Consider the following 22,441-nt stretch of genomic DNA (forward strand, 5'->3'; position numbering starts at 1 on the left):
GCAGGCAAGGGGGCGCCCGCACGGTGATGTGTGTGGACGCTGCCCCGCGGCAGGGGCGGGGGAGCCGAAGAGCGGCTCGCGCAGCCGCGCGAGGGCGCCCCTGGAGTCGGTCCGCTGACCCAAGAGCCCGCAGTACTGCCCACACTGGGGGCGAGTGAGACGCTCTGCGCCTGCGCGCACGGCACCCCGCCCACTGTTTCTATGGCAACAGAAATCAACAGGCCCGCTTGCGGTTTGGGTCCCGGCCTGCACCTCGGCGGCGGGTCTCGCGCCCATTCCCCACGTTCAGCGTGTCCTCCGCGGGCACCGTGAGGGCAGCTGGGCGGCGCGCGCCGCCGGGAGACTGAGGGCGCCTCGGGCGTCAGCGCTCCGGACCCTCGGCTGTGGGCGACCCCGGGGCCTGGGAGGGCCCCCGCTGGCCAGGGCCGAGGCACCATGAGCGTGGCGGAGGTGGAGGAGCTCGTCTCCCAGAAATACGAGATCAAGAAGCGCCTGGGCAAGGGGGTGAGCGCGGCCGCTGCCCCGCGGGGTAGGACCCCCGGCGCCTTCCGAGCGCCAGCGGCTGGCCCCCGCCCGGAGCCGGAGGGAGGGAGGGAGGGATGGCGCCCAGGCCGCCCGCTGCGGCGCGGCGTTCGCCGGCCGCCCCTCGCCGCGGTAACCGGGGCCGTGTGGGCAGAAGCGCCCCTTCCCCCGCTGGTGCCCGGGAGACGGGCTGCGGCGTTGCTCACGGGCTGCGCGCCGCGGCCAAAGCCCCACCGCGCTGGAAGATGCCGGGCAAGCTAACCCTGAGGCGGGCAGAAAGGGAAACACAAGCCAGTGGAGTGGGAAGCTTGGAATGGCTCTGCCTTCAAATTTGTCAGTGATGTTTCATGTTAGAGCAGCCCAGTCACTCGGAAACAATGACCATGTCAGTCCCTTCGCTGTCAGCCCTGCTCAGACCATTCATTAACTCACTTATGTTCGCGCTGTGCTTTCTAAATGCTAACTCTTAACATTAGGCAAGCAAACTACAGGAAAAAGCAGGTTTCAGAGTAACAGCCGTGTTAGTCTGTATTCGCAAAAAGAAAAGGAGGACTTGTGGCACCTTAGAGACTAACCCATTTATTTGAGCATGAGCTTTCGTGAGCTACAGCTCACTTCATCGGATGCATACCGTGGAAACTGCAGCAGACTTTATATACACACAGAGAATATGAAACAATACCTCCTCCCACCCCACTGTCCTGCTGGTAATAGCTTATCTAAAGTGATCATCAAGTTGGGCCATTTCCAGCACAAATCCAGGTTTTCTCACCCTCCACCCCCCCACACACAAACACTCTCCTGCTGGTAATAGCCCATCCAAAGTGACAACTCTTTTCACAATGTGCATGATAACCAAGGTGGGCCATTTCTTGCACAAATCCAGGTTCTCTCACCCCCCCCCCCTCCAAAAACCACACACACAAACTCACTCTCCTGCTGATAATAGCTCATCCAAAGTGACTGCTCTCCCTACAATGTGCATGGTAATCAAGGTGGGCCATGTCCAGCACAAATCCAGGCTTTCTCACCCCCCCCCTTTTTCCTGGGGACACATACACAAACTCACTCTCCTGCTGGCAATAGATCATCCAAACTGACCACTCTCCAAGTTTAAATCCAAGTTTAACCAGAATGTCTTCGGGGGGGGGGTAGGAAAAAACAAGGGGAAATAGGCTACCTTGCATAATGACTTAGCCACTCCCAGTCTCTATTTAAGCCTAAATTAATAGTATCCAATTTGCAAATGAATTCCAATTCAGCAGTTTCTCGCTGGAGTCTGGATTTGAAGTTTTTTTGTTTTAAGATAGCGACCTTCATGTCTGTGATTGCGTGACCAGAGAGATTGAAGTGTTCTCCGACTGGTTTATGAATGTTATAATTCTTGACATCTGAATTGTGTCCATTTACTCTTTTACGTAGAGACGGTCCAGTTTGACCAATGTAAATGGTAGAGGGGCATTGCTGGCACATGATGGCATATATCACATTGGTGGATGTGCAGGTGAACGAGCCTCTGATAGTGTGGCTGATGTTATTAGGTCCTGTCATGGTGTCCCCTGAATAGATATGTGGGCACAGTTGGCAACGGGCTTTGTTGCAAGGATAAGTTCCTGGGTTAGTGGTTCTGTTGTGTGGTATGTGGTTGTTGGTGAGTATTTGCTTTAGGTTGGGGGGCTGTCTGTAGGCAAGGACTGGCCTGTCTCCCAAGATTTGTGACAGTGTAGGGTCATCCTTTAGGATAGGTTGTAGATCCTTAATAATGCGTTGGAGGGTTTTAGTTGGGGGCTGAAGGTGACGGCACAAATCCAGGTTTTCTCACTCTCCGCCCGGATTTGTGCTGGAAATGGCCCAACTTGATTATCATACACATTGTAAAGAGAGTGGTCACTTTGGATAGGCTATTACCAGCAGGAGAGTGAGTTCCTTTGTGGGGGGGCGGAGGGTGAGAAAACCTGGATTTGTGCTGGAAATGGCCCAACTTGATTATCATACACATTGTAAGGAGAGTGATCACTTTAGATAAGCAGTGAATTTGTGGGGGGGGGTGGAGGGTGAGAAAACCTGGATTTGTGCTGGAAATGGCCCACCTGATGATCACTTTAGATAAGCTATTACCAGCAGGACAGTGGGGTGGGAGGAGGTATTGTTTCATATTCTCTGTGTATATATAAAGTCTGCTGCAGTTTCCACGATATGCATCTGAGGAAGTGAGCTGTAGCTCACGAAAGCTTATGCTCTAATAAATTGGTTAGTCTCTAAGGTGCCACAAGTACTCCTTTTCTTTAGATAAGCTATTACCAGCAGGAGAGTGGGGTGGGAGGAGGTATTGTTTCATGGTCTCTGTGTATATAATGTCTTCTGCAGTTTCCACAGTATGCATCCGATGAAGTGAGCTGTAGCTCACGAAAGCTTATGCTCAAATAAATTGGTTAGTCGCTAAGGTGCCACAAGTACTCATTTTCTTTTTAGGAAAAAACAGGTTTTTCCTGCTGATCTAGCCTGAGGGATGCAGGACTTGCTGAGGTGCTTTACACTTTAATGCTTTTTAAAGGGTAAACCCAACCAGTTCAGGCCTCCCAATTAATTTTCTTAATTAAAACAAAGCTTTAAATGACCCAAGTTGCTGATAAAGTGGAGGAATAGAGGGTTTAAGGAAAAGAGGTCGTTTTAATCCCTCCTCCTTCTACAATGCACAATTTACTTTTAAGTAGCACTTTATGACTCTTCAGTCATATTTTCTATTACAATTAGACTGGGAGCTATTTTTTTCAGGGGTTTGTTTTTCTTTTTCAGTAAAAAGACAGTTGAAAACATTCCTGAAAGGGCATCTAGGCTTATTAGGAGGAATGTGGTCTGACAAGGCCAAGAACCTATAGAAGAGAAAAGTGAAATACTTCTTAAAACTCATGCAAAACCCTGTAGGAACCTAAACTCACTTGGTTCCTAAGTTGTTTGTTTTTTTTTTTTTCTTCAGGGTAAAAATTCCCTACATTTCTGCCTCTGGGCATGATCACTGCTATCTCACTCTCGGCATCTGGATGTCTGTCTCCCACTTAAGCCCCAGAGCATTTCACAAACCAGGGGAAGCCTAACTTCATGCAGGGCTCAAATTGGTAGGCATGCTTATAGGCAGTGGTGAGCTGGAGCCGGTTCACTAGAACTGGTTGTTAAATTTAGAAGGGCAAAAGTGTTGCCTTAGGCGCCGACTCTGTGGGTGATCTGGGGCTGGAGCACCCACAGGGAAAATTTGGGGGGTGCAGAGCACCCACCGGCAGCTCCGTACCTGGCCCCAGCTGACCTCCGCTCCGCCTCCTCCCCTGAACGCGCCGCCCCGCTCTGCTTCTCATAGAATCATAGAATATCAGGGTTGGAAGGGACCCCAGAAGGTCATCTAGTCCAACCCCCTGCTCGAAGCAGGACCAATTCCCAGTTAAATCATCCCAGCCAGGGCTTTGTCAAGCCTGACCTTAAAAACCTCTAAGGAAGGAGATTCTACCACCTCCCTAGGTAACGCATTCCAGTGTTTCACCACCCTCTTAGTGAAAAAGTTTTTCCTAATATCCAATCTAAACCTCCCCCACTGCAACTTGAGACGATTACTCCTCGTTCTGTCATCTGCTACCATTGAGAACAGTCTAGAGCCATCCTCTTTGGAACCCCCTTTCAGGTAGTTGAAAGCAGCTATCAAATCCCCCCTCATTCTTCTCTTCTGCAGGCTAAACAATCCCAGCTCCCTCAGCCTCTCCTCATAAGTCATGTGTTCTAGACCCCTAATCATTTTTGTTGTCCTTCGCTGGACTCTCTCCAATTTATCCACATCCTTCTTGTAGTGTGGGGCCCAAAACTGGACACAGTACTCCAGATGAGGCCTCACCAATGTAAGGCCTCTCCACCCCCCACCCTCAGCTTCCCACAAATCAGCTGTTCGCGCGGGAAGCATTGGAGGGCTGAGAAGCAAGCGGCAGCTTCGTGCTCAGGCCCAGGGAGGCGGAGGCAGAGCGGAGGTGAGCTGGGGCAGGGGGGGCATGAGGTGGGCCGTCCGCGCTGCAGCAGGTAACCTGGGGGGCACAGGGGAACTGCTCCCTGCCCCAGCTCGCCTCCGCCTCCCTGGGCCTGAGGGCGAAGCCGCCGCTTGCTTTTCAGCCCTCCCAGGCTTCCTGCGGGAACAGTTGATTCGCGGGGAGCCAGGGGGGTGCGGAGAAGCAGAGCGGGGAGGAGGCGGAGGTGGAGTGGAGGTGAGCTGGGGCCAGAGGAGGGGCAGGTGGGCCCCCTGGTAGGGCACCAGAAAGGATCCTGGAGCTGCTGGTGGGGGCTCTGCACCCACAAAATTTTCCCCGTGGGTGCTCCAGCCACTCCCCCTGCTTCCCCCCCCCCGCTATGCTACCCCTCCCCTGGGAGCCAGAGGGACCTGCTAGGTGCTTCCTGGGAGCCGCCCCAGGTAAGTAACGCCAAGACTCCCTACCTCACTCCCTGGCAGGTCCCTCTGGCTCTTAGGGGCAGGGTGGGCACGCACTACGGTGGCCCATGAGATCCTGCTGCCCGGTTCTGGGGGCAGTCAGGGGACGGGGGAGGGGGATGGATGGGGCAGGAGTCCGGGGGGGGGGCACGACCCCCTCGTGGGGTGAGGAGGGAACTGGTTGTTAAGATTTTGGCAGCTCATCACTGCTTATAGGTGCCTGTTGGATTTGGTCCCATTCAGAATCAAAGAGGAGAAGCTGCTTCCAACCTTGTAACTTGTAGCCCAGTGCTTAGGTCACTCACTTTGTATATGGGAGATCCAGATACAATTCCCTCGTTTGCCAGCGATGGGATTAAGATTTGGCCAGGGGTCTTCCACCTCTCAGATGGGTGCTCTAACTACTGTGCTATGGGATATTCTTATTTGGAGCTCCCTCAATCTGTCCTGTTGAAGCTATTCCACTGTGGATAGATACTAAAATAGCCATTGGGTGAGAGAGAATGAGTGTGTGGGAATGACTCTGTAATGCAATTATTAGGATTTTGGTGAGGTGGGAAAGCCCAGGTCCAGTCCTCCTGCTTAAACCATTCTTTCATTATTGATCCCCAATGAGACAGCTTCAACAGGAGAGACTTAGGGAGATCCGCATCAGAATATCTCGTAGTTCAGTGGTTTGTGAATGCTCTTGAGATGTGGGAGACCCCTGTTCAACTGCCCCCGGACAGCCATGGGGAGTTGAACCTGAGTCTTCCACATCCCAGGTAAGTGCTCTAACTAGTGGGCTACAAGTTATAACATGGGTACCACTGCCACCTCCTCTGGCCATTTTGTTTGGCATGAATTCATTCATTTGAATTCATTCAAAGAATTCCTTAGGCACCTAAGCCAGGTGGAAGGTGCTTGTTCATGGATTTTTTGAAGCAGAGCTAGGCACCTCTCTACAGCCCAGACTTTTAAGTTGCCTGTCTTCAAAAGGGGGACCGGGCTTAGCACACCCACCTCTTGTTGGCATTTCCCATTAGCTAGCTTAGACTGCTCCCTGCCTAGTGTCTTGGCTTTTGAGGATCTCAATCTAAGAGTATGTCTACATTGCAATAAAACACCCACCACTGGCCCATGTCAGCTGATTTGGGTTCCTGGGGCTCAGGCAGTGGGGCTGTAAATTTGCAGTGTAGATGTTTGGGCTTGGGCTGGAGCCTGGGCTCTGGGACCTCGTGAGGGTGGAGGATCCCAGAGCCCAGGCTCCAAGCCTGGATGTCCGCACTGCAATTTTATAGCCCCCAGATCCCAAGTCAGCTAATGCAGGCCAGCCATGGGTGTCTTATTGCAGTGTAGACATACCCATTCATTGTATACAGAAAATGTGGAAATCGCAGAGGTGCTTAATAGCTTCTTTGTTTTGGTTTTCACCAAGAACCTTGATAGTGATTGGATGTCTAACATAGTGAATGCCAGTGAAAATGAGGTAGGATCAGAAGAGGCTAAAATAGGGAAAAAGAACAAGTTAAATATTACTTGGACAAGTTAGATCTCTTCAAGTCACCAGGGCTTGATGAAATACATCCTAGAATACTCAAGGAGCTGACTGAGGAGACATCTGAGCCATTAGCAATTATCTTTGAAAAAGCGGCAGAGTGTCTTGTGGCATCTTATAGACTAACAGACATATTGGAGCATAAGCTTTTGTGGGTGAATACCCACTTCATCAGATGCATGTAGTGGAAATTTCCAGAGGCAGGTATAAATATGCTTCAATTCATTTGCAAATTTGACACCATCAGCTCAGGATTAAACAAAGACTGTGAATGGCTAGTCAACTACAAAAGCAGTTTCTCCTCCCTTGGTGTTCACATCTCAGCTGCTGGAAGAGGGCCTCATCCTCCCTGATTGAACTAACCTCATTATCCCTAGCCTGATTCTTGCTTGCATATTTATACCTGCCTCTGGAAATTTCCACTACATGCATCCGATGAAGTGGGTATTCACCCACGAAAGCTTATGCTCCAATATGTCTGTTAGTCTATAAGGTGTCACGGGGCTCTTTGCCGCTTTTACAGATCCCAACTAACACAGCTACCCCTCTGATACTATCTTTGAAAAGTCATGGAAGACGGGAGAGATTCCAGAAGACTGGAAAAGGGCAAATATAGTGCCCATCTATAACAAGGGAAATAAGAATAGACCAGTCATCTTAACTTCTGTGCCTGGAAAGATAATGGAGCAAATAATTAAGCAATCAATTTGCAAACATCTAGAGGATATTTTGCTAAGTAACTGTCATCATGGATTTGTCAAGAACAAATCATGTCAAACCAACCTGACAGCTTTCTTTGAGGGGGTAACAAACTTAATGGATGGGTGAGGGGAGTGGTAGATGTGGTATATCTTGACTTTAGTAAGGCTTTTGATACTGTCTCGCATGACCGTCTCTTAAACAAACTAGGGAAATCCACTACTATAGTAGGGAGCTATTATAAGGTGGGTGCATAACTAGTCGGAAAACCATTCCCAGAGAATAGTTATCAGTGGTTCACAGTCACGCTGGAAGGGCATAAAGAGTGGAATCCAGCAGGGATCAGTTCTGGGTCCAATTATGTTCCATATCTTCATCAGTGATTTAGATAATGGCATAGACTGTATGCTTATAAAGTTTGTGGATGATAGCAAGCTGGGAGGAGTTGCCAGTGCTTTGGAGGATAGCATTATAATTCAAAATGATCTGGACAAACTGGAGAAATGGTCTGAAGTAAATAGGATGAAATTCAGTAAGGACAAATGCAAAGTACTCCACATAGGAAGGAACAATCTGTTGCACACATACAAAATGGGAAATGACTGCCTAGGAAGGAGTACTGTGGAAGGGATATTGGGGTCATAGTGGACCACACCTAAATATGAGTCAACAGTGTAACACTGTTGCAAAAAAAGCAAATATCATTCTGGGATGTATTAGCAGGAGTGTTGTAAGCAAGATGCAAGAAGTAATTCTTCTGCTCTACGCCGTACTGATTAGGCCTCAACTGAAGTATCGTATCCGGTTCTGGGCGCCACATTTCAGAAAAGATGTGGACAAATTTGGAAAAAAATCCAGAGAAGAGCAACAAAAATTATTAAAGGGCTAGAAAACATGAGGGGGAAGATTGAAAAAACTGAGTTTGTTTAGTCTGGAAAAAAGAAGACTGAGAGGGGACATAATAACAGTTTTCAAGTATATAAAAGGTTACAAGGAGGTGGGAGAAAAATTGTTGTTCTTAACCTCTGAGGATAGGACAAGAAGCAATGGGCTTAAATTGCAGCAAGGGAGATTTAGGTTGGATGTTAGAAAAAACTTCCTAACCGTCAGGGTGTTTAGCCAATTTATTCCAGTGCTTAGGGAGGTTGATGGAAATTCCACATTGGAGATTTTTAAGAGCAGATTAGACAAATACCTGTCAAGGATGGCCTAGATCACGGGTGAGCAAACTTTTTGGCCTGAGGGCCACATCAGGGAACAGAAATTGTATGGCAGGCCATGAATGCTCAAAAAATTGGTGAAGGGGTGCTGGGGTGGGGCTGGGGATGAGTTAGGGGTGCAGGGCGGTGCTCCAGGCTGGGATCGAGGGGTTTGGAGAGCAGGAGGGGGATCAGAGCTGGGGCAGGGGATTGGGGAGAGGCTCGGGGGTGCAGTCTCTGAGCAGCGCTTACCTCAAGTGGCTCACAGAAGCAGTGGCTTGTTTCTTCTCTGGCTTTTACACAGAGGCACAGCTAGGTGGCTTTGCACGCTGCCCCTTCCACAGGCACCGCCTCTGAAGCTTCCATTGGAGTGTGTAGGAGCTGGAGCGGGGCCATGCCGCGGCTCCAGGAGCCGTGTGGTGCGTCCCCCAACCCTGTGCCCCAGCCAAAGTGGGGACGAGACGTGGTATGGCTCGTGGGCTGGCTTAAAACGGCTTGTGGGCCAGATCCAGCCTGCAGGCCGGCCATAGTTTGCCCACCCCGGTCTAGATAATACTTAATCCTGCCATGAGTGCAGGGGACTGGACTAGATGACCTCTTGAAGTCCCTTCCACTCCTATGATTCTATGACTGTATAGAGAGCCTAGGCACCTAACTCAGCATTATGGATCTCAGTTTTGTTTTTGGATTTTCTAGGCACCTAAAAGTTAAGCACCTTCACGCTCAGCATTGCAATGCTTGAGTCCCTTTGTGCATTCCACTTCTCATGCCTACTGCAGTTCAGTATTTTGCCCGTATCAGTACCCTTTATTTAATCTCTTAGCCAGTTTTCAATCCACAGGACAGTGACCTATTTAAGATCATTTGAATTCCTTTTTCTGTTAAGATTTTGTGAGAAACTGTATCACATGCTTTACTAAAATCCAAGATATATAACATCTTCTGTAGGCCCATCATCAGCTGCTAATGTAATTCTATCAAACATATTGATAGGACAAATTCACAATGCATAACTTTATTCACTCCAATATCTCTAGATACTCATAGTCCTAAGAGTCCCTCAAAAACATTATATATAATAGTCATAAAATATAATTGAGATCAAGTGCTTAATGGGAGTTTAAAAATGACTGAATATTTAGGGGAAGGATTGTCTTTTGGTTAAGGTACTGAAATGAGGTTTAGGCGATATGAGTGCAATTCCCAGCTGTGTCACAACTTTCTGTGTTACCTTGCTGGGCAAATCATTTAATATTTCTGTGCTTCAGTTCATAATATGTAAAATGGGGATAATACTTCCTTTCTCCTACTGTTTGTCTTGTGTATGTATATATTATAAGCTCTTTGAGACAGAGACTGTCTGATAGTATGTAAACATGTAGGCCCAGTTCCACAGATATTTAGGCTTCTTAGGAGCATATATAGCATATAGTACACATAGCATATAGTATAATTGCATCCCATTCTCAGTTGGGGTCACTAGGTGCTAATGTAATAAAATAATAACTATATGGGTAATGAGACTGTCCAGAATTACATTGGATAGGATAACTTTTTTTTTATAAGAGGTATAAAGTATAACGCTTCAGTGTCTAAGCTGATCTCTGACAGGGGTTAGGAAAAAACTTCTCTTATGGACACGATTTTCGGTAACTGTCTACTGTGGGGTTTCTTGCACCTTCTTCTTAAGCATCTGATGCTGGCAACTGTCAAAGACAGGATACTGTACTAGAAGGACCCCACTAGTTTGATCCAGTGTGAGTGTTCTTATGTGACAAAAGTATTGCTATTTTTATTTATTTATTTATGTATGTTTTAAATCTAGCAAGATTTATTTTTTACAGCCCTCAATCCTAACAGTGCTTCTTATTGATCCTGGTTTCTTTACCCTTTAGATGTTTAGTGATTGATTTTTTTTTTCTGTTAATACCTTCTACTAAGAACATTTCCCCCCTAATCTGGTCCTAACTGAATCTAGGGACTGAAAGGAAATTTGGTGTGGGTGATATAACTGGCGAATCCATCTATCCTTTTTCCCTAGGCCTATGGAATTGTGTGGAAAGCAATTGATCGCAGGACAGGAGAAATAGTTGCTGTCAAGAAGATCTTTGATGCTTTTAGGAACAGAACAGATGCTCAGGTAAGGAACTGTTTTACCAATAAGAAAAGGAGTACTTGTGGCACCTTAGAGACTAACCAATTTATTTGAGCATGAGCTTCACGAAAGCTCATGCTCAAATAAATTGGTTAGTCTCTAAGGTGCCACAAGTACTCCTTTTCTTTTTGCGAATACAGACTAACACGGCTGTTCCTCTGAAACCTGTTTTACCAATGTGTGATCAATGGCTCCATGTCTAGTTGGCAGCTGGTGTCAAGTAGAGTGCCCCAGGGGTCAGTCCTGGGGCCGATTTTGTTCAATATCTTCATAAATGATCTGGAGGATGGTGTGGATTGCACTCTCAGCAAATTTGCGGATGATACTAAACTGGGAGGAGTGGTTGATACGCTGGAGGGCAGGGATAGGATACAGAGGGACCTAGACAAATTGGAGGATTGGGCCAAAAGAAATCTGATGAGGTTCAATAAGGATAAGTGCAGGGTCCTGCACTTAGGATGGAAGAATCCAATGCACAGCTACAGACTAGGGTCCGAATGGCTAGGCAGCAGTTCTGCGGAAAAGGACCTAAGGGTGACAGTGGACGAGAAGCTGGATATGAGTCAGCAGTGTGCCCTTGTTGCCAAGGAGGCCAATGGCATTTTGGGATGTATAAGTAGGGGCATAGCGAGCAGATCGAGGGACGTGATCATCCCCCTCTATTCGACATTGGTGAGGCCTCATCTGGAGTACTGTGTCCAGTTTTGGGCCCCACACTACAAGAAGGATGTGGATAAATTGGAGAGAGTCCAGCGAAGGGCAACAAAAATGATTATGGGTCTGGAACACATGACTTATGAGGAAAGGCTGAGGGAACTGGGATTGTTTAGTCTGCAGAAGAGAAGAATGAGGGGGGATTTGATAGCTGCTTTCAACTACCTGAGAGGTGGTTCCAGAGAGGATGGTTCTAGACTATTCTCAGTGGTAGAAGAGGACAGGACAAGGAGTAATGGTCTCAAGTTGCAGTGGGGGAGGTTTAGGTTGGATATTAGGAAAAACTTTTTCACTAGGAGGGTGGTGAAACACTGGAATGCGTTGCCTAGGGAGGTGGTGGAATCTCCTTCCTTAGAAGTTTTTAAGGTCAGGTTTGACAAAGCCCTGGCTGGGATGATTTAATTGGGGATTGGTCCTGCTTTTGAGCAGGGGGTTGGACTAGATGATCTCCTGAGGTCCCTTCCAACCCTGATATTCTATGATTCTGAAAGACCTGCATGGTGAGTTCAGGGGTACTTCAAAGAGTCACACATTGACCTAGATGGGTAGATCTCTGGAACTTGTTGCCACAAGATATTAAGGACAAGAGTGTAGTAAGTGATTTGACATTTATATGGGCAATAAGAATATCACCCTCTACAGCTTACACTAGTTTGGCTACCTCTTACACATTTTTATCCTAACTTCATGTGTCATGATGTAACTAACCACTGACTGGCTGATGTTGAGAAGAAACTTCCTCCATAGACATGTAAATATTTTCATGTTACCAAGCAATTAGATTTTCCCTAGTCTGACCCCCACACATGGTACTCTGCTCCTTAATAAATGGGGTTTAACCATCGCACTGGGCAGTCACTTCCTCTTCCATCTATTATCTTATTGCTATGACAGTAAATATTTTTGTTTCTTTCTAGAGAACATTCCGGGAAATTATGCTCCTGCAGGTAAGTAACACCTGTCTTTTGCCCTCTGATGTATCCTTTAGCTCTCCTTTGTATCTCTTCCAGCCAGCATTCGCTTCTTTCCTTCTTACCCTTTAGTTACAGTGCAGTGACTACTGCCACTACCTCTTGTCATATCTCAATCATTCTTTTCTGTGTTGTCAGTCTCAGCAGTAGCAAGCAGTCTTTCCATGCCTTTTATTTATTTATTTTTAAACTAATCTGGTGGTGTTCCTCCCAGAGTGTGTCCGTCTGACTTGATTGTGGCTTCACTACTCTTTTATCTTCTTAACTATGCGCCTGTCATTGTTTCTGATCTATAATCGGTCTCACTCCCCCTGCCTTCTTTCTTCCCTTTTCTAAATGATATATCCTGCACATAGCCAATCCTTGGTTTTAGCTCTTGTGCATTTTATTAGATGCTCTGGTAGGGAGGTCATGCTGTCAGGTTTGGAAGTCCTTGTGTGGGGAAGGAGGGCATGTGGTGCTCAAAACCAGAGGCCCTGGTTGGGTAGGGAAGAAGGTGAAAGATGTTCCTTACTTCACCTGTGAGGGAGAGAGCCTGATCATCTGAAATAACCAAAACTTGACAGACTCCTGTAAAATGTATTGTAAGGAGCAATTCTATACATAGATTCGAAGGTCAGAAGGGATCATTGTGATCATCTAGTCTCACCTCCTGTATTATACGGGCCACAGAACCTCTCCAAAATAATTCCTAGAACATATTTTTTACTAAAACATTTCAACTTGATTTAAAAATTGTCAGTGATGGACCATCCACCACAACCTGTGGTGAATAGTTCCAATGGTTAATTACTGTGACTGTCAAAAATGTATGCCTTATTTCCAGTCTGAATTTGTCTACTTTCAACTTCCAGCCACTGGATCATGTTATATCTTTCTCTGCCAGATTGAAGAGCCCACTATTAAATATTTTGTTCCCCCTGGAGGTGCTTACACACTGTAATCAAGTCACCCCTTAGCCTTCTCTGTATTAGACTCAAAGAGCTCAGTTGATTTAGCTTACCCCACTATAGGGCAAGTTTTCTAATCCTTTCATCATTCTCGTGGCACCCTAGCATAATAAATCGTACAATAAATTTAAGTCTCAGCAGCATTAAAATCAATTCCACAGGAACTCAGCCAGCCAGCCACCTTGCTACTGCCTTCATCATTTATGAAGCATACCTTCTCCAGAGACACTATCGAACAGAACTGATATTATTAGGCAGATGATTTTATCTTTGTATGTAGCATTGCTGCGACTGATACTGCAATACTATATCCAGTTCTGGTGTCCACATTTGAAAAAGGTTATGTAATAATTTGAGAGGGAGCAGAGAAGAGCCAAAAAATGACTTAGTGAGAGAGTTAGGAGGCTCAATCTGTTTAGTTTATAAAAAGGCAACTTGATTACAGTGTACAAGTACCTTCACTGGGAGAAAATACTAGGAGGGATAGCTCAGTGTTTGGGGGGAAGGTTAGCTCAGTGGTTTGAGCATTGGCCTGCTAAACCCAGGGTTGTGAGTTCAATCCTTGAAGGGGCCATTTAGGGATCTGGGGCAAAAATTGGGGATTGGTCCTGCTTTGAGCAGGGGGTTGGACTAGATGACCTCCTGAGGTCCCTTCCAACCCTGAGAGTCTATGATTCTATGAATTAAGAGGTTCCTTAATCTAGCAGAGAAAGACATAACTTCCAGCCATTTGCTCTTGTTAAGACAGACAAATCCAAATTAGAAATAAGGCACACACATTTAATAGTAAGGATGATTAACCATTGGAAGAAACTCCCAAGGGAAGTGGTGTATTCTCCGTCTTGTGAAGTCCAAATCAATTCTAGATGCCTTTCCTGAAGATATACCTTAGTCAAACAGAAGTTTTGGGACTCAATACAGGAGTAACTTGGTGAGATTCTATGGCCTATGTTATACAGGCGGTCAGACTAGATAGTGTGATGATTCCTTCTGGCCTTAAAAATCTATGAATCTGAAAAACTAATTATAGATGATGCAAGTAGTGACCACTATATTAAGCTTGCTTAATTCTTCCTTTGATAACCCCTTATTTGCAGTTGTTTATATCTTTGCTAAATTTAAACTATTTGGGTTGCAGTTTTCCATGCTTGGGCTCTGCCTCAGGTTGGATTTTTAAAAAAGCTTTCAGTACAAATGATGTAGCCATTTTTAAGACTAAGCTGGTAGTTGGGGGTGGGGAGGATAGGAAGATTTTCCAGTATAAGCCACTTTCTCTGACCAGTTTTTGGAGAGCTCAGACATTTCAAAACTTTAAAACAGGAACTTGAAATTTGGTCAGGGGGTAGTTGTTGGGTCAGAGGTGTGCTTTTTGCTATTCCTGAAAAAATGTGTTTAGATCTTGCCATATAATAAGAGCAATTGCTTTTCACACATGTACAGTAGAACTTCTTGAATGTTTTGTGCTTAATTTTCTGAACATTTTATCTGAACTGTGCATGCTCCACTGCATCATTGAGCTTCTGACATCATTCTGAAGTGAGCATACAGAGCTGACTCTCTGGATGAGAAAAAGACACAAAGGTGGTGCTAATATTACAGAATTTGGAATATGTATAATGAATGAGTCAGAGGACTGTTGGAGGAAGAGAAAGGATGGTCTTGTAGTTAAGGCAGTTAGTTGATTGTGCACCATGAAAACTGAATTCTGCCCTGATTCTGCCTCAGACGTCCTATGTGATGGTGGGCAAGTCACTTAAACCAAAACTTTCACTACCACTGCTATTCTGGGTGGTCAGTTTGAAACACCTACAGCCTAATTTTCACAAGTGCAGCACACTCACAAATGCAGTTAAAAGCAATGGGTACTGCAATGGCTTAGCACCTCTGAAAAATCAGGTCCTGGGTCTCTTCAGTAAGGCATCCAGTCATCGAGGAACCCAAAATTAGTGGTCACTTCTGAAAATTTTGGCCTTAACCTTGGTATGCCTCAGTTCAACATCAGTAAAACAGGAATAATCGTATCACTCACTTCATAGGGATGTTGTGCAGATAAATTCACTGTTTCTGAGGCACTCAAACTGTAATGATGAGCACTATAGAAAAGGTTTCAGAGTAGCAGCCGTGTTAGTCTGTATTCGCAAAAAGAAAAGGAGTACTTGTGGCACCTTAGAGACTAACAAATTTATAGACTATACTATGCTATAGAAAAGGAAATTACTAATTCTGTCTTTATTTCAGTTTGGGTTGTGAGCAGTAAATAAGGAATGGGGCCATTTATTGAATAATCAGAATAAAGGAGACTAATGCAAACCTTTAACAGTGACATCCATAGTGTTATAGCAAATTAACTTCACAAATTCATGGAAAGTATGACAATGAGCCATGCTGATGTGTTTATGTAGTTGATACAAAAGCATAAGAAGTTACTGTTAAGGCTTTCCATTAGAGTGTGAGTTTAATGAAGTTGGAGTGTGAATTACTTTTGGGTGTCTGTTGACATGGAAGTGAAAGCCTTGTGGAGCATTGTACTGTATTATCAACAGTGTTGTAGACAGTATGAAGGTGGAAAGGAATGCACAAGTTCCACTTAACCTTAAATGCATGGAAATAAGTTTTTGGTGGATGTGGTGTATCCTGCTTCAACTTTAACTGTCACTAAACATAGGGTTTTTGTGATAACAATAATGATGGTAATGCTTAACATTTATATATGTTTCACCATTATTATCACACTTCTATAATCAAATAGTTCTTTGCTTTAAATACTAAGTGTGTGGCTTGATGTGGATATTCGGGTTTTGCAGTTATTTTGTGTATAATGCTTTTTGGTACTAAAGTGTGAAGAGGAGTAACCTGAGAGCCAAGTGGGAGGGTTGTGTAGCTTAAGTGGCAGCTCATACTACAGAGCAAGGTAGGCTTTTTATTTATTCCCTAAAAAAAGTCTGTATTTTAGTAGAGACACAATGAAGGGAATAACCTCCTGGTCTTTATTTTGGAGTGTAATCTTTCGTATAATAGGTTCAGTCACTTGACTCTGACAAGTGGGTCTTATTTCCCTGCAGGAATTTGGAGAACATCCAAATATCATCAAGCTGCTTAATGTCATCCGAGCTCAGAATGACAGGGATATTTACCTGGTTTTCGAATCTATGGGTGAGACCCACCACTGCTTCAGCTGTTTACATTCTTTCTCTCTAAAGAGTGAATTTCATTCACTGCCTTGAAAGTAGCAAAATAGAAAGATTCATGTAATGAGATAAATGTGAATGTTGGTGGAGCTAGATGGAAAAGTGAACCAATGAATGTGGTGAAGTTAGTGGGGAAGCAATTGCATAGGAATTGATTTGGAAGTGGGACAATGGCAGGCAGATTGGGAGGGATAAAGTGAATGGGTGTCTAGGTGCAATTTTGGGGTAATGAGGAGAGTGGGACAGTAAAACAATTTAAGAGGATAAATGAATGAGTGACTATAGATGGGTGGATGTAATGTAGGATGTGAGTGGAACAATAAGTCCCATTGTAATTTTTCAGTTACTGTCTAGTCTTTGCTTTCAGTGAAGTATTTTTCCCTGCCCTAAGTGAAGTTCAGGAAATAGAGCTGCAGTAGTTCAAGAAATAGGGCTATAGCAGATACAACTTTTTCAATGGCTGTCTTGCTGAGCTTCTGTTTAAAAATGAGCTAGAGAGCTTAGAGTTTGGAGAACAGACTTGATGCCCTAGCTTTGGGTTCCTTTCACTCCCAAACAATAATTCTCTATTGTTCTATGTTAGAGACAGATTTACATGCTGTGATCAAGAAGGGGAATTTGCTGAAAGACATCCACAAGTGTTACATCCTCTACCAACTCCTGAAGGCAACCAAATTCATCCACTCAGGGAATGTCATTCACAGAGACCAGAAGGTACATTTGCACTCACTAGGCCTTACCTAAATGGAAAGATTTGTCCTCCATTCAAGACTGGAGTTAAATGATATATGTAGGGGGGTGAAGGGAGTGAAGAGAAAAGAAAATGACCATAGTATCACATGACCTTTAGTAAGTCATGTATACCTTTTGTTTCGGTTTCCTCCTAACGCCCCTAAAAGCACTCTGTCCCTGGCAGGGGGAAGTGCAGCCTGACATGGGTTTTTATTTCCTCCCTTTCTGCCCTATACAGAGAATAAAGAAATTCTTATGAATGTTTGTGTTCAACTACAGCCCTCAAATATCCTGCTGGATGCGGACTGCTTTGTTAAGCTTTGTGATTTTGGACTGGCTCGCTCCCTTTGTCAGATCCATGAGGACCAAGGCAGCCCTGCACTGACAGAGTATGTGGCAACACGCTGGTACCGAGCCCCTGAGATCCTGCTTTCCTCTCATAGGTAATTGAAAGACTGGGAAACAATCTGCCTGATGTCTCTGAGATGGGCTATTTTGAGATGGTTTGGGAACCCAATTTTGGTTTTATTATACACCCTTGAAACACTGTCAAGAAAACTTAACAGTTGAGGTAAAAATCTTATAGTCCACCCTTACCACAAACACCAACACATGCAATCCCTTGTCCCCAATTCTCTTTACACATACAACCATGCACACCTGAACTCCTCTCTCTACATTGGTCTCTTGCACACCAGACAGCCCTGCATTCATCTGCTACTCAGCCCCCACCATTCGCTTGACTTTCACCCAGTTCTTCCTCACATATACCAAATTAATCTTTTCAAAATCTGGAAAATGCCTCAGCCTTTCTTTTCAAGTCTGGCCTTAAGTGTTCCCCAATGGCAATCTTTTCTCCTTATCTCCTGGCTGCTCCACTTGAAAAACTGCTTCCCTAGTCCCTAGTCCCTGTGGAGGGGCTCTGCTCTGTCAATTCTCTTGGTCAAGGAGAAGCCACTGGAGCTGATAAGACTATCCCTGCCAATTTGAATTAATTATTGCAGTTAGATTTCATGAGACATAGTTTTAGATTTTAATACAGTATTTGATACTATCACATCCACTGCATTTCCCTTTATCCACTATTTTTTTAATTATAGCAACAACCTAAAAAGGCTATTATATTTGACTGGAAAGATTTGTTTAGCCACTCTTCAAGTGGTTCGTTCTTTTAATATTTGGTTTACTTTTTATTAGTAGTTTAATTATTTAAACATATATATTGGGTTAAAGAGTTTGAATGTTGACAAACTTTTATATCATTCTCTGCATTGTTTCCCATTGATTCTGCTTAAGTAATTTTAACTGATTTCTGGATGTCTAAGATCCCAAGGGGTTTCGTCATTGACCACACCATGTCAGTTCCCAGAAATCAGCTTGTGTCTTGATTTTTAGTCATATGAGTACCCCAGATTTTTATTATCTAATTACCATCTTCATCTTTAATTGAGTAATGAACTTCCTCTGACTGCTTATTTCAAATAGGCCTTGACAAGAAATCCCTCAGGTGATTGCCATCTCCATATTTTCTTTGGCTTCCCTGATAGCAACAACCCATCAACACATCTCCTGTGGGGCTATTAGACATGTTTGTTTTTTCCTTGCAGGATGGTCAGAAATAGAAGGGGGTCTCACGGTTACAGAAGCATATTGTTAGCGTTACAAAAGCATATTGGCGTGTCCTGATAAGTCTGTTCTTTCTTGTAGCTACACAAAGGGCGTGGACATGTGGAGTATTGGCTGTATTCTGGGGGAGATGCTGCTTGGAAAACCTCTTTTTCCTGGAACATCCACAGTGAATCAGATAGAGCAGATCTTGAGTGTCATTCCTGCCCCATCCCAGGAAGGTGAGACTTTTCCATGAAGGGAAGTATTAGCAGCCCAATTGCTAAGAGAATGACTCATAATTGGCATTCTTGCTCTCTCCCAGGAACTCAGAAGACTGAGTGGTGGAATGTTGGGAACAGCATGGAAAATAAAACCTTAAGTGATGTGATACAGCAGGGCCAGGGAGCAGTGGGAGAGGGGACATATATAAGCCTTGGGGTAATTAAAGCATGGTTCCCTGTAGACTAGGGAAGGCTACTACAGGTTAATTGGAGCACCTGTAGTCAATTAAGGCCCTGTCAGGAACCTAATAAAAAAAGCCCTGCTTCAGGCAGAGAGGGTGGTGTGAAGAAGGAGAGAGGACTGGAGTTTGGAGTTGTGTTGCTGAGAATTGAAAGACCAGAGGAAGGGAGACCCTGCCCCAGCACGGCAGGGAGACTCCCTCCCGCAGTGTCTCGGATAGAGGGTAAACCTACCCAAGGGGGAAGAAGGTAAGAAGCCTGCAGGGATTGAGAGGGGCTGGGGCTCAGAGTGAGGAACAAACCCAGACACTTCCCTCCTCTACCACCTTCCTGGGCCACTAACGGGGCCCTCGGCGCTTCAAGAGCAGGGGCAAAGAGTGGTGTCCTAGGTACCCGCCAAGAAAAGCACAGGACCCACAATACCAACATTGGCCATTTTGTCACCGTGATCAGATGACATAGATAACATACTGCTTCTAGCATGCATGGAGGTGGTTGATGACAGTAACACATATTAAGGTGATTGATGTAATAAGTCAGTCAGGCTTCCTGACCTGGTCACCTGAACACAAACTTGGAGCCTGAAATTCATAGATGGCTTTTTTTTTTTTTTAAGGCCAGAATGAATTATTATGATCATCTAAGCCAGTGGTTCTCAACTTATTACCATTGTGGGCTGCATCCATGCACGCGCGCGTGCACTCGCACACTCTCTCTCTCCACACACACAGACACATGCACACAAGCTGTATGGCCCTGAGGATGTCACATGAGCCACAGCTGTGTGCTGATTGGGCCGCTAGTTGAGAACCACTCATCTAAGCTGACTGTTTGCATAACACAGGCTATAGAATTTCACCCAAGAATTCTTGCATCAAGCCCATATGTTATGGTTGAGCTAGAGCATGGTTTTCTAGAGAGAGATCCAGTCTTGATTTAAAGATTTCCAAGTGATGGTGACTTGACCTCATCTTTTGGCAAATTGTTCCAGTGGTTAATTACACTCACTGGGGATTGTCTATGTGAACATTAGTAAATTTATAGCACAATAGTGTGCCATGTATTAACTGGCTGTGTGGATCCTGCTACAACACATTAAAAGTTCCATGGTGCACTTTGAACTACTCCCGTTTCAAAGTGAAATAAATCAAAGTGGACTATGGCACTTCTAGTGCAAAGCAGTTGGATCCATACAGCGAGTTAACACAGTAGCCTGCCGGGCACTATAGACTTACACCCCAGCTAGCCATGCACTAACTGTTCATATAGACAAGCTGCTGTTAAAAATCAGTCTGAATTAGTCTTATTTCTAATCTGAATTAATCTAGCTTCAATTTGCAATCTTATTATGTCTTTAATCTATCAGACAAACAGTCCTCTACTATCAGAAATATTCTCCCGCATGCAGAAATTCCAGGATTATAAACCCTGCTCTTCCACTTACTATCTCTAGAGTACCTGCTATGGTGTACAGGAATCTCTGTCTCTCAATTGCCATCTGTTAAATGGGACTCTTGCTTATAATACCTCATAAGGTGCTGTGTTCATTTAATGTATGTAAAGCAATTGAGATTCTCTCTTGGAAAACCTTAGAGATGGGTAAAATATTATTGAATCTTCTCTACCAAAAACTCCTTAGGTTCAAATTCAAAGTTTCGAGTCACAAACTGCATGGCTCTTGAAATCCTGCCCATGGCGTTCATGAAATCTGTTTTCTGTTGCAGATATTTTAGCTATCCATTCGGACTACAGAGCCTCTGTTATTAACCGCATAAGTTCCAGGTAAGCCTTTTACGTTGTGTCACTAGCAGAAACCAACAGATATTGATATAATGTGGGAATAAGCTCAGCAACCAGCTGGCAGGGATCTCTGTCTACAGACTCACTTATTCATCCTCAAGGCAGTGACATTAGATAGAAACAACTGAAACAAAAACCAGTGACCGCTCATCATTCAGGACCAATATTAAAGTTGACCTGACAGCTTTTTACTTTCCATGCCCCAAATTCCAGGCTTTTATGTTGTGATGTTGTCAAAAGTAGAACATTCCCTTTTATTCTTTGTGCTGGTTATACTCTTGAGATTATGAAGTCGAGGATAGCTGGTTCTCTCTACTATGTTGTTGTTTTTTTATTTCAAATTTATGAAAAGTTTCTTTATGTATTTTTATTAGAAACCTGATTTTTCTTAGAGCCCACGTTAAAAATTCTGTATAGCTTAAGACAGAGGATTCAGGACTCCACTCCTGTAGTAAGCAAAATTTCACTTTTATTACTACTTATTAAAAACAATCAATAAAAATGCAGGTCACATTACAACACCACAGTGCACTTCTGTTAGCTCATACATTGCACTGTAAAACCAACCAAAGTGCACATTATGGGGAGTTTTACCTTGCATTCATTTTAGTTACAGGAACAGGTTTACCTTAGGCAAACATTTATTATTATTGTATTTGTTTTAAGAAAGGTGCTAAAACTTTAAAGTTACTTATTAGAAATTGTTTTTTCTTCAAACTGCAGGGGTTTTCAGATAACTTAGTCTACCTTAAATCTGGCTAAAAATCATGTAACATATACAATCTTAGATGTTGTTCCATTTAGGCTTTTAATACTAGTGTGGAGTAATGCTTAATTTCTGTCTGGGTGTAGTTACATCTCCAGATGGGTAAGATGGGATCTTACAATTCTTTAGTTTGCCTTGACACAGTTCTTCTCCCATGGACTAGTTTTGGGTACTACGTGCCTGGCTAGTCTTCTTTGGATTCAGTTCTCTGCAGGAGCTGGTGAACAGCTTTTTATATCCTAAACAATTCTCTTTTAGGTAGAGATGTTCTTTGACCTGGGGGTAATTCTGCCTCGCACTAAAATATTGAATTGTCAGTCATCAGCTTCTGCTGACCAATGTCTCAGAAGAACTTTTTAACTTCCATCTTGGTGCTTTCCCTGAATATTTTTTGTAACTACATATTGGCTAGTCCTGTATCTGGATTCAAACCTGTTAATCTTAACCTCACACTTACATTCCATTTTCCTTCTCTTTCTCCTTTTTTGAGAGAGGTGCAAATGGCTTCCTCTTATTTAAGAATATTTTGGTGGCTACACTTTTTATAGGATGAGTTGATACACTTTTGTTTTTGTTATAATGTGACACTGTTTAGTTTTATCTGACAAAAGTGTAATTTTAGCTTTAACTTTTTGTTTCAACACTTTTCCTCAACACTATGTATTTGTACCAACAGCCCA

At 44.2% G+C, this 22,441-nt stretch overlaps 1 protein-coding gene across 5 annotated transcripts in view; it reads left to right on the forward strand.

Annotated features, from left to right (window-relative positions):
* The first annotated feature begins 218 nt into the window (after positions 1–218).
* MAPK15 (mitogen-activated protein kinase 15) overlaps positions 219–22,441 on the forward strand; it is a 62,866-nt gene continuing 40,643 nt past the window's right edge. Inside the window, exons 1-8 of one of the 5 annotated variants that reach the window (XM_073329704.1) lie at positions 219–504; positions 10,458–10,556; positions 12,203–12,232; positions 16,269–16,359; positions 16,984–17,108; positions 17,406–17,569; positions 18,834–18,973; positions 20,920–20,977. In XM_073329704.1, coding sequence (XP_073185805.1) covers positions 436–504; positions 10,458–10,556; positions 12,203–12,232; positions 16,269–16,359; positions 16,984–17,108; positions 17,406–17,569; positions 18,834–18,973; positions 20,920–20,977 — 776 coding nt within the window. In that variant the 5' untranslated portion in view covers positions 219–435. Of the gene's footprint in view, positions 530–10,457; positions 10,557–12,202; positions 12,233–13,991; positions 14,788–16,268; positions 16,360–16,977; positions 17,109–17,405; positions 17,570–18,833; positions 18,974–20,919; positions 20,978–22,441 lie in introns of those variants that run through there. The other 4 variants (XM_073329703.1, XM_073329707.1, XM_073329705.1 and 1 more) reach the window with 4 other exon arrangements.

Source organism: Lepidochelys kempii, chromosome 2 (assembly GCF_965140265.1).
Source record: "Lepidochelys kempii isolate rLepKem1 chromosome 2, rLepKem1.hap2, whole genome shotgun sequence".
In the NCBI taxonomy this organism is placed as follows: domain Eukaryota; kingdom Metazoa; phylum Chordata; order Testudines; family Cheloniidae; genus Lepidochelys; species Lepidochelys kempii.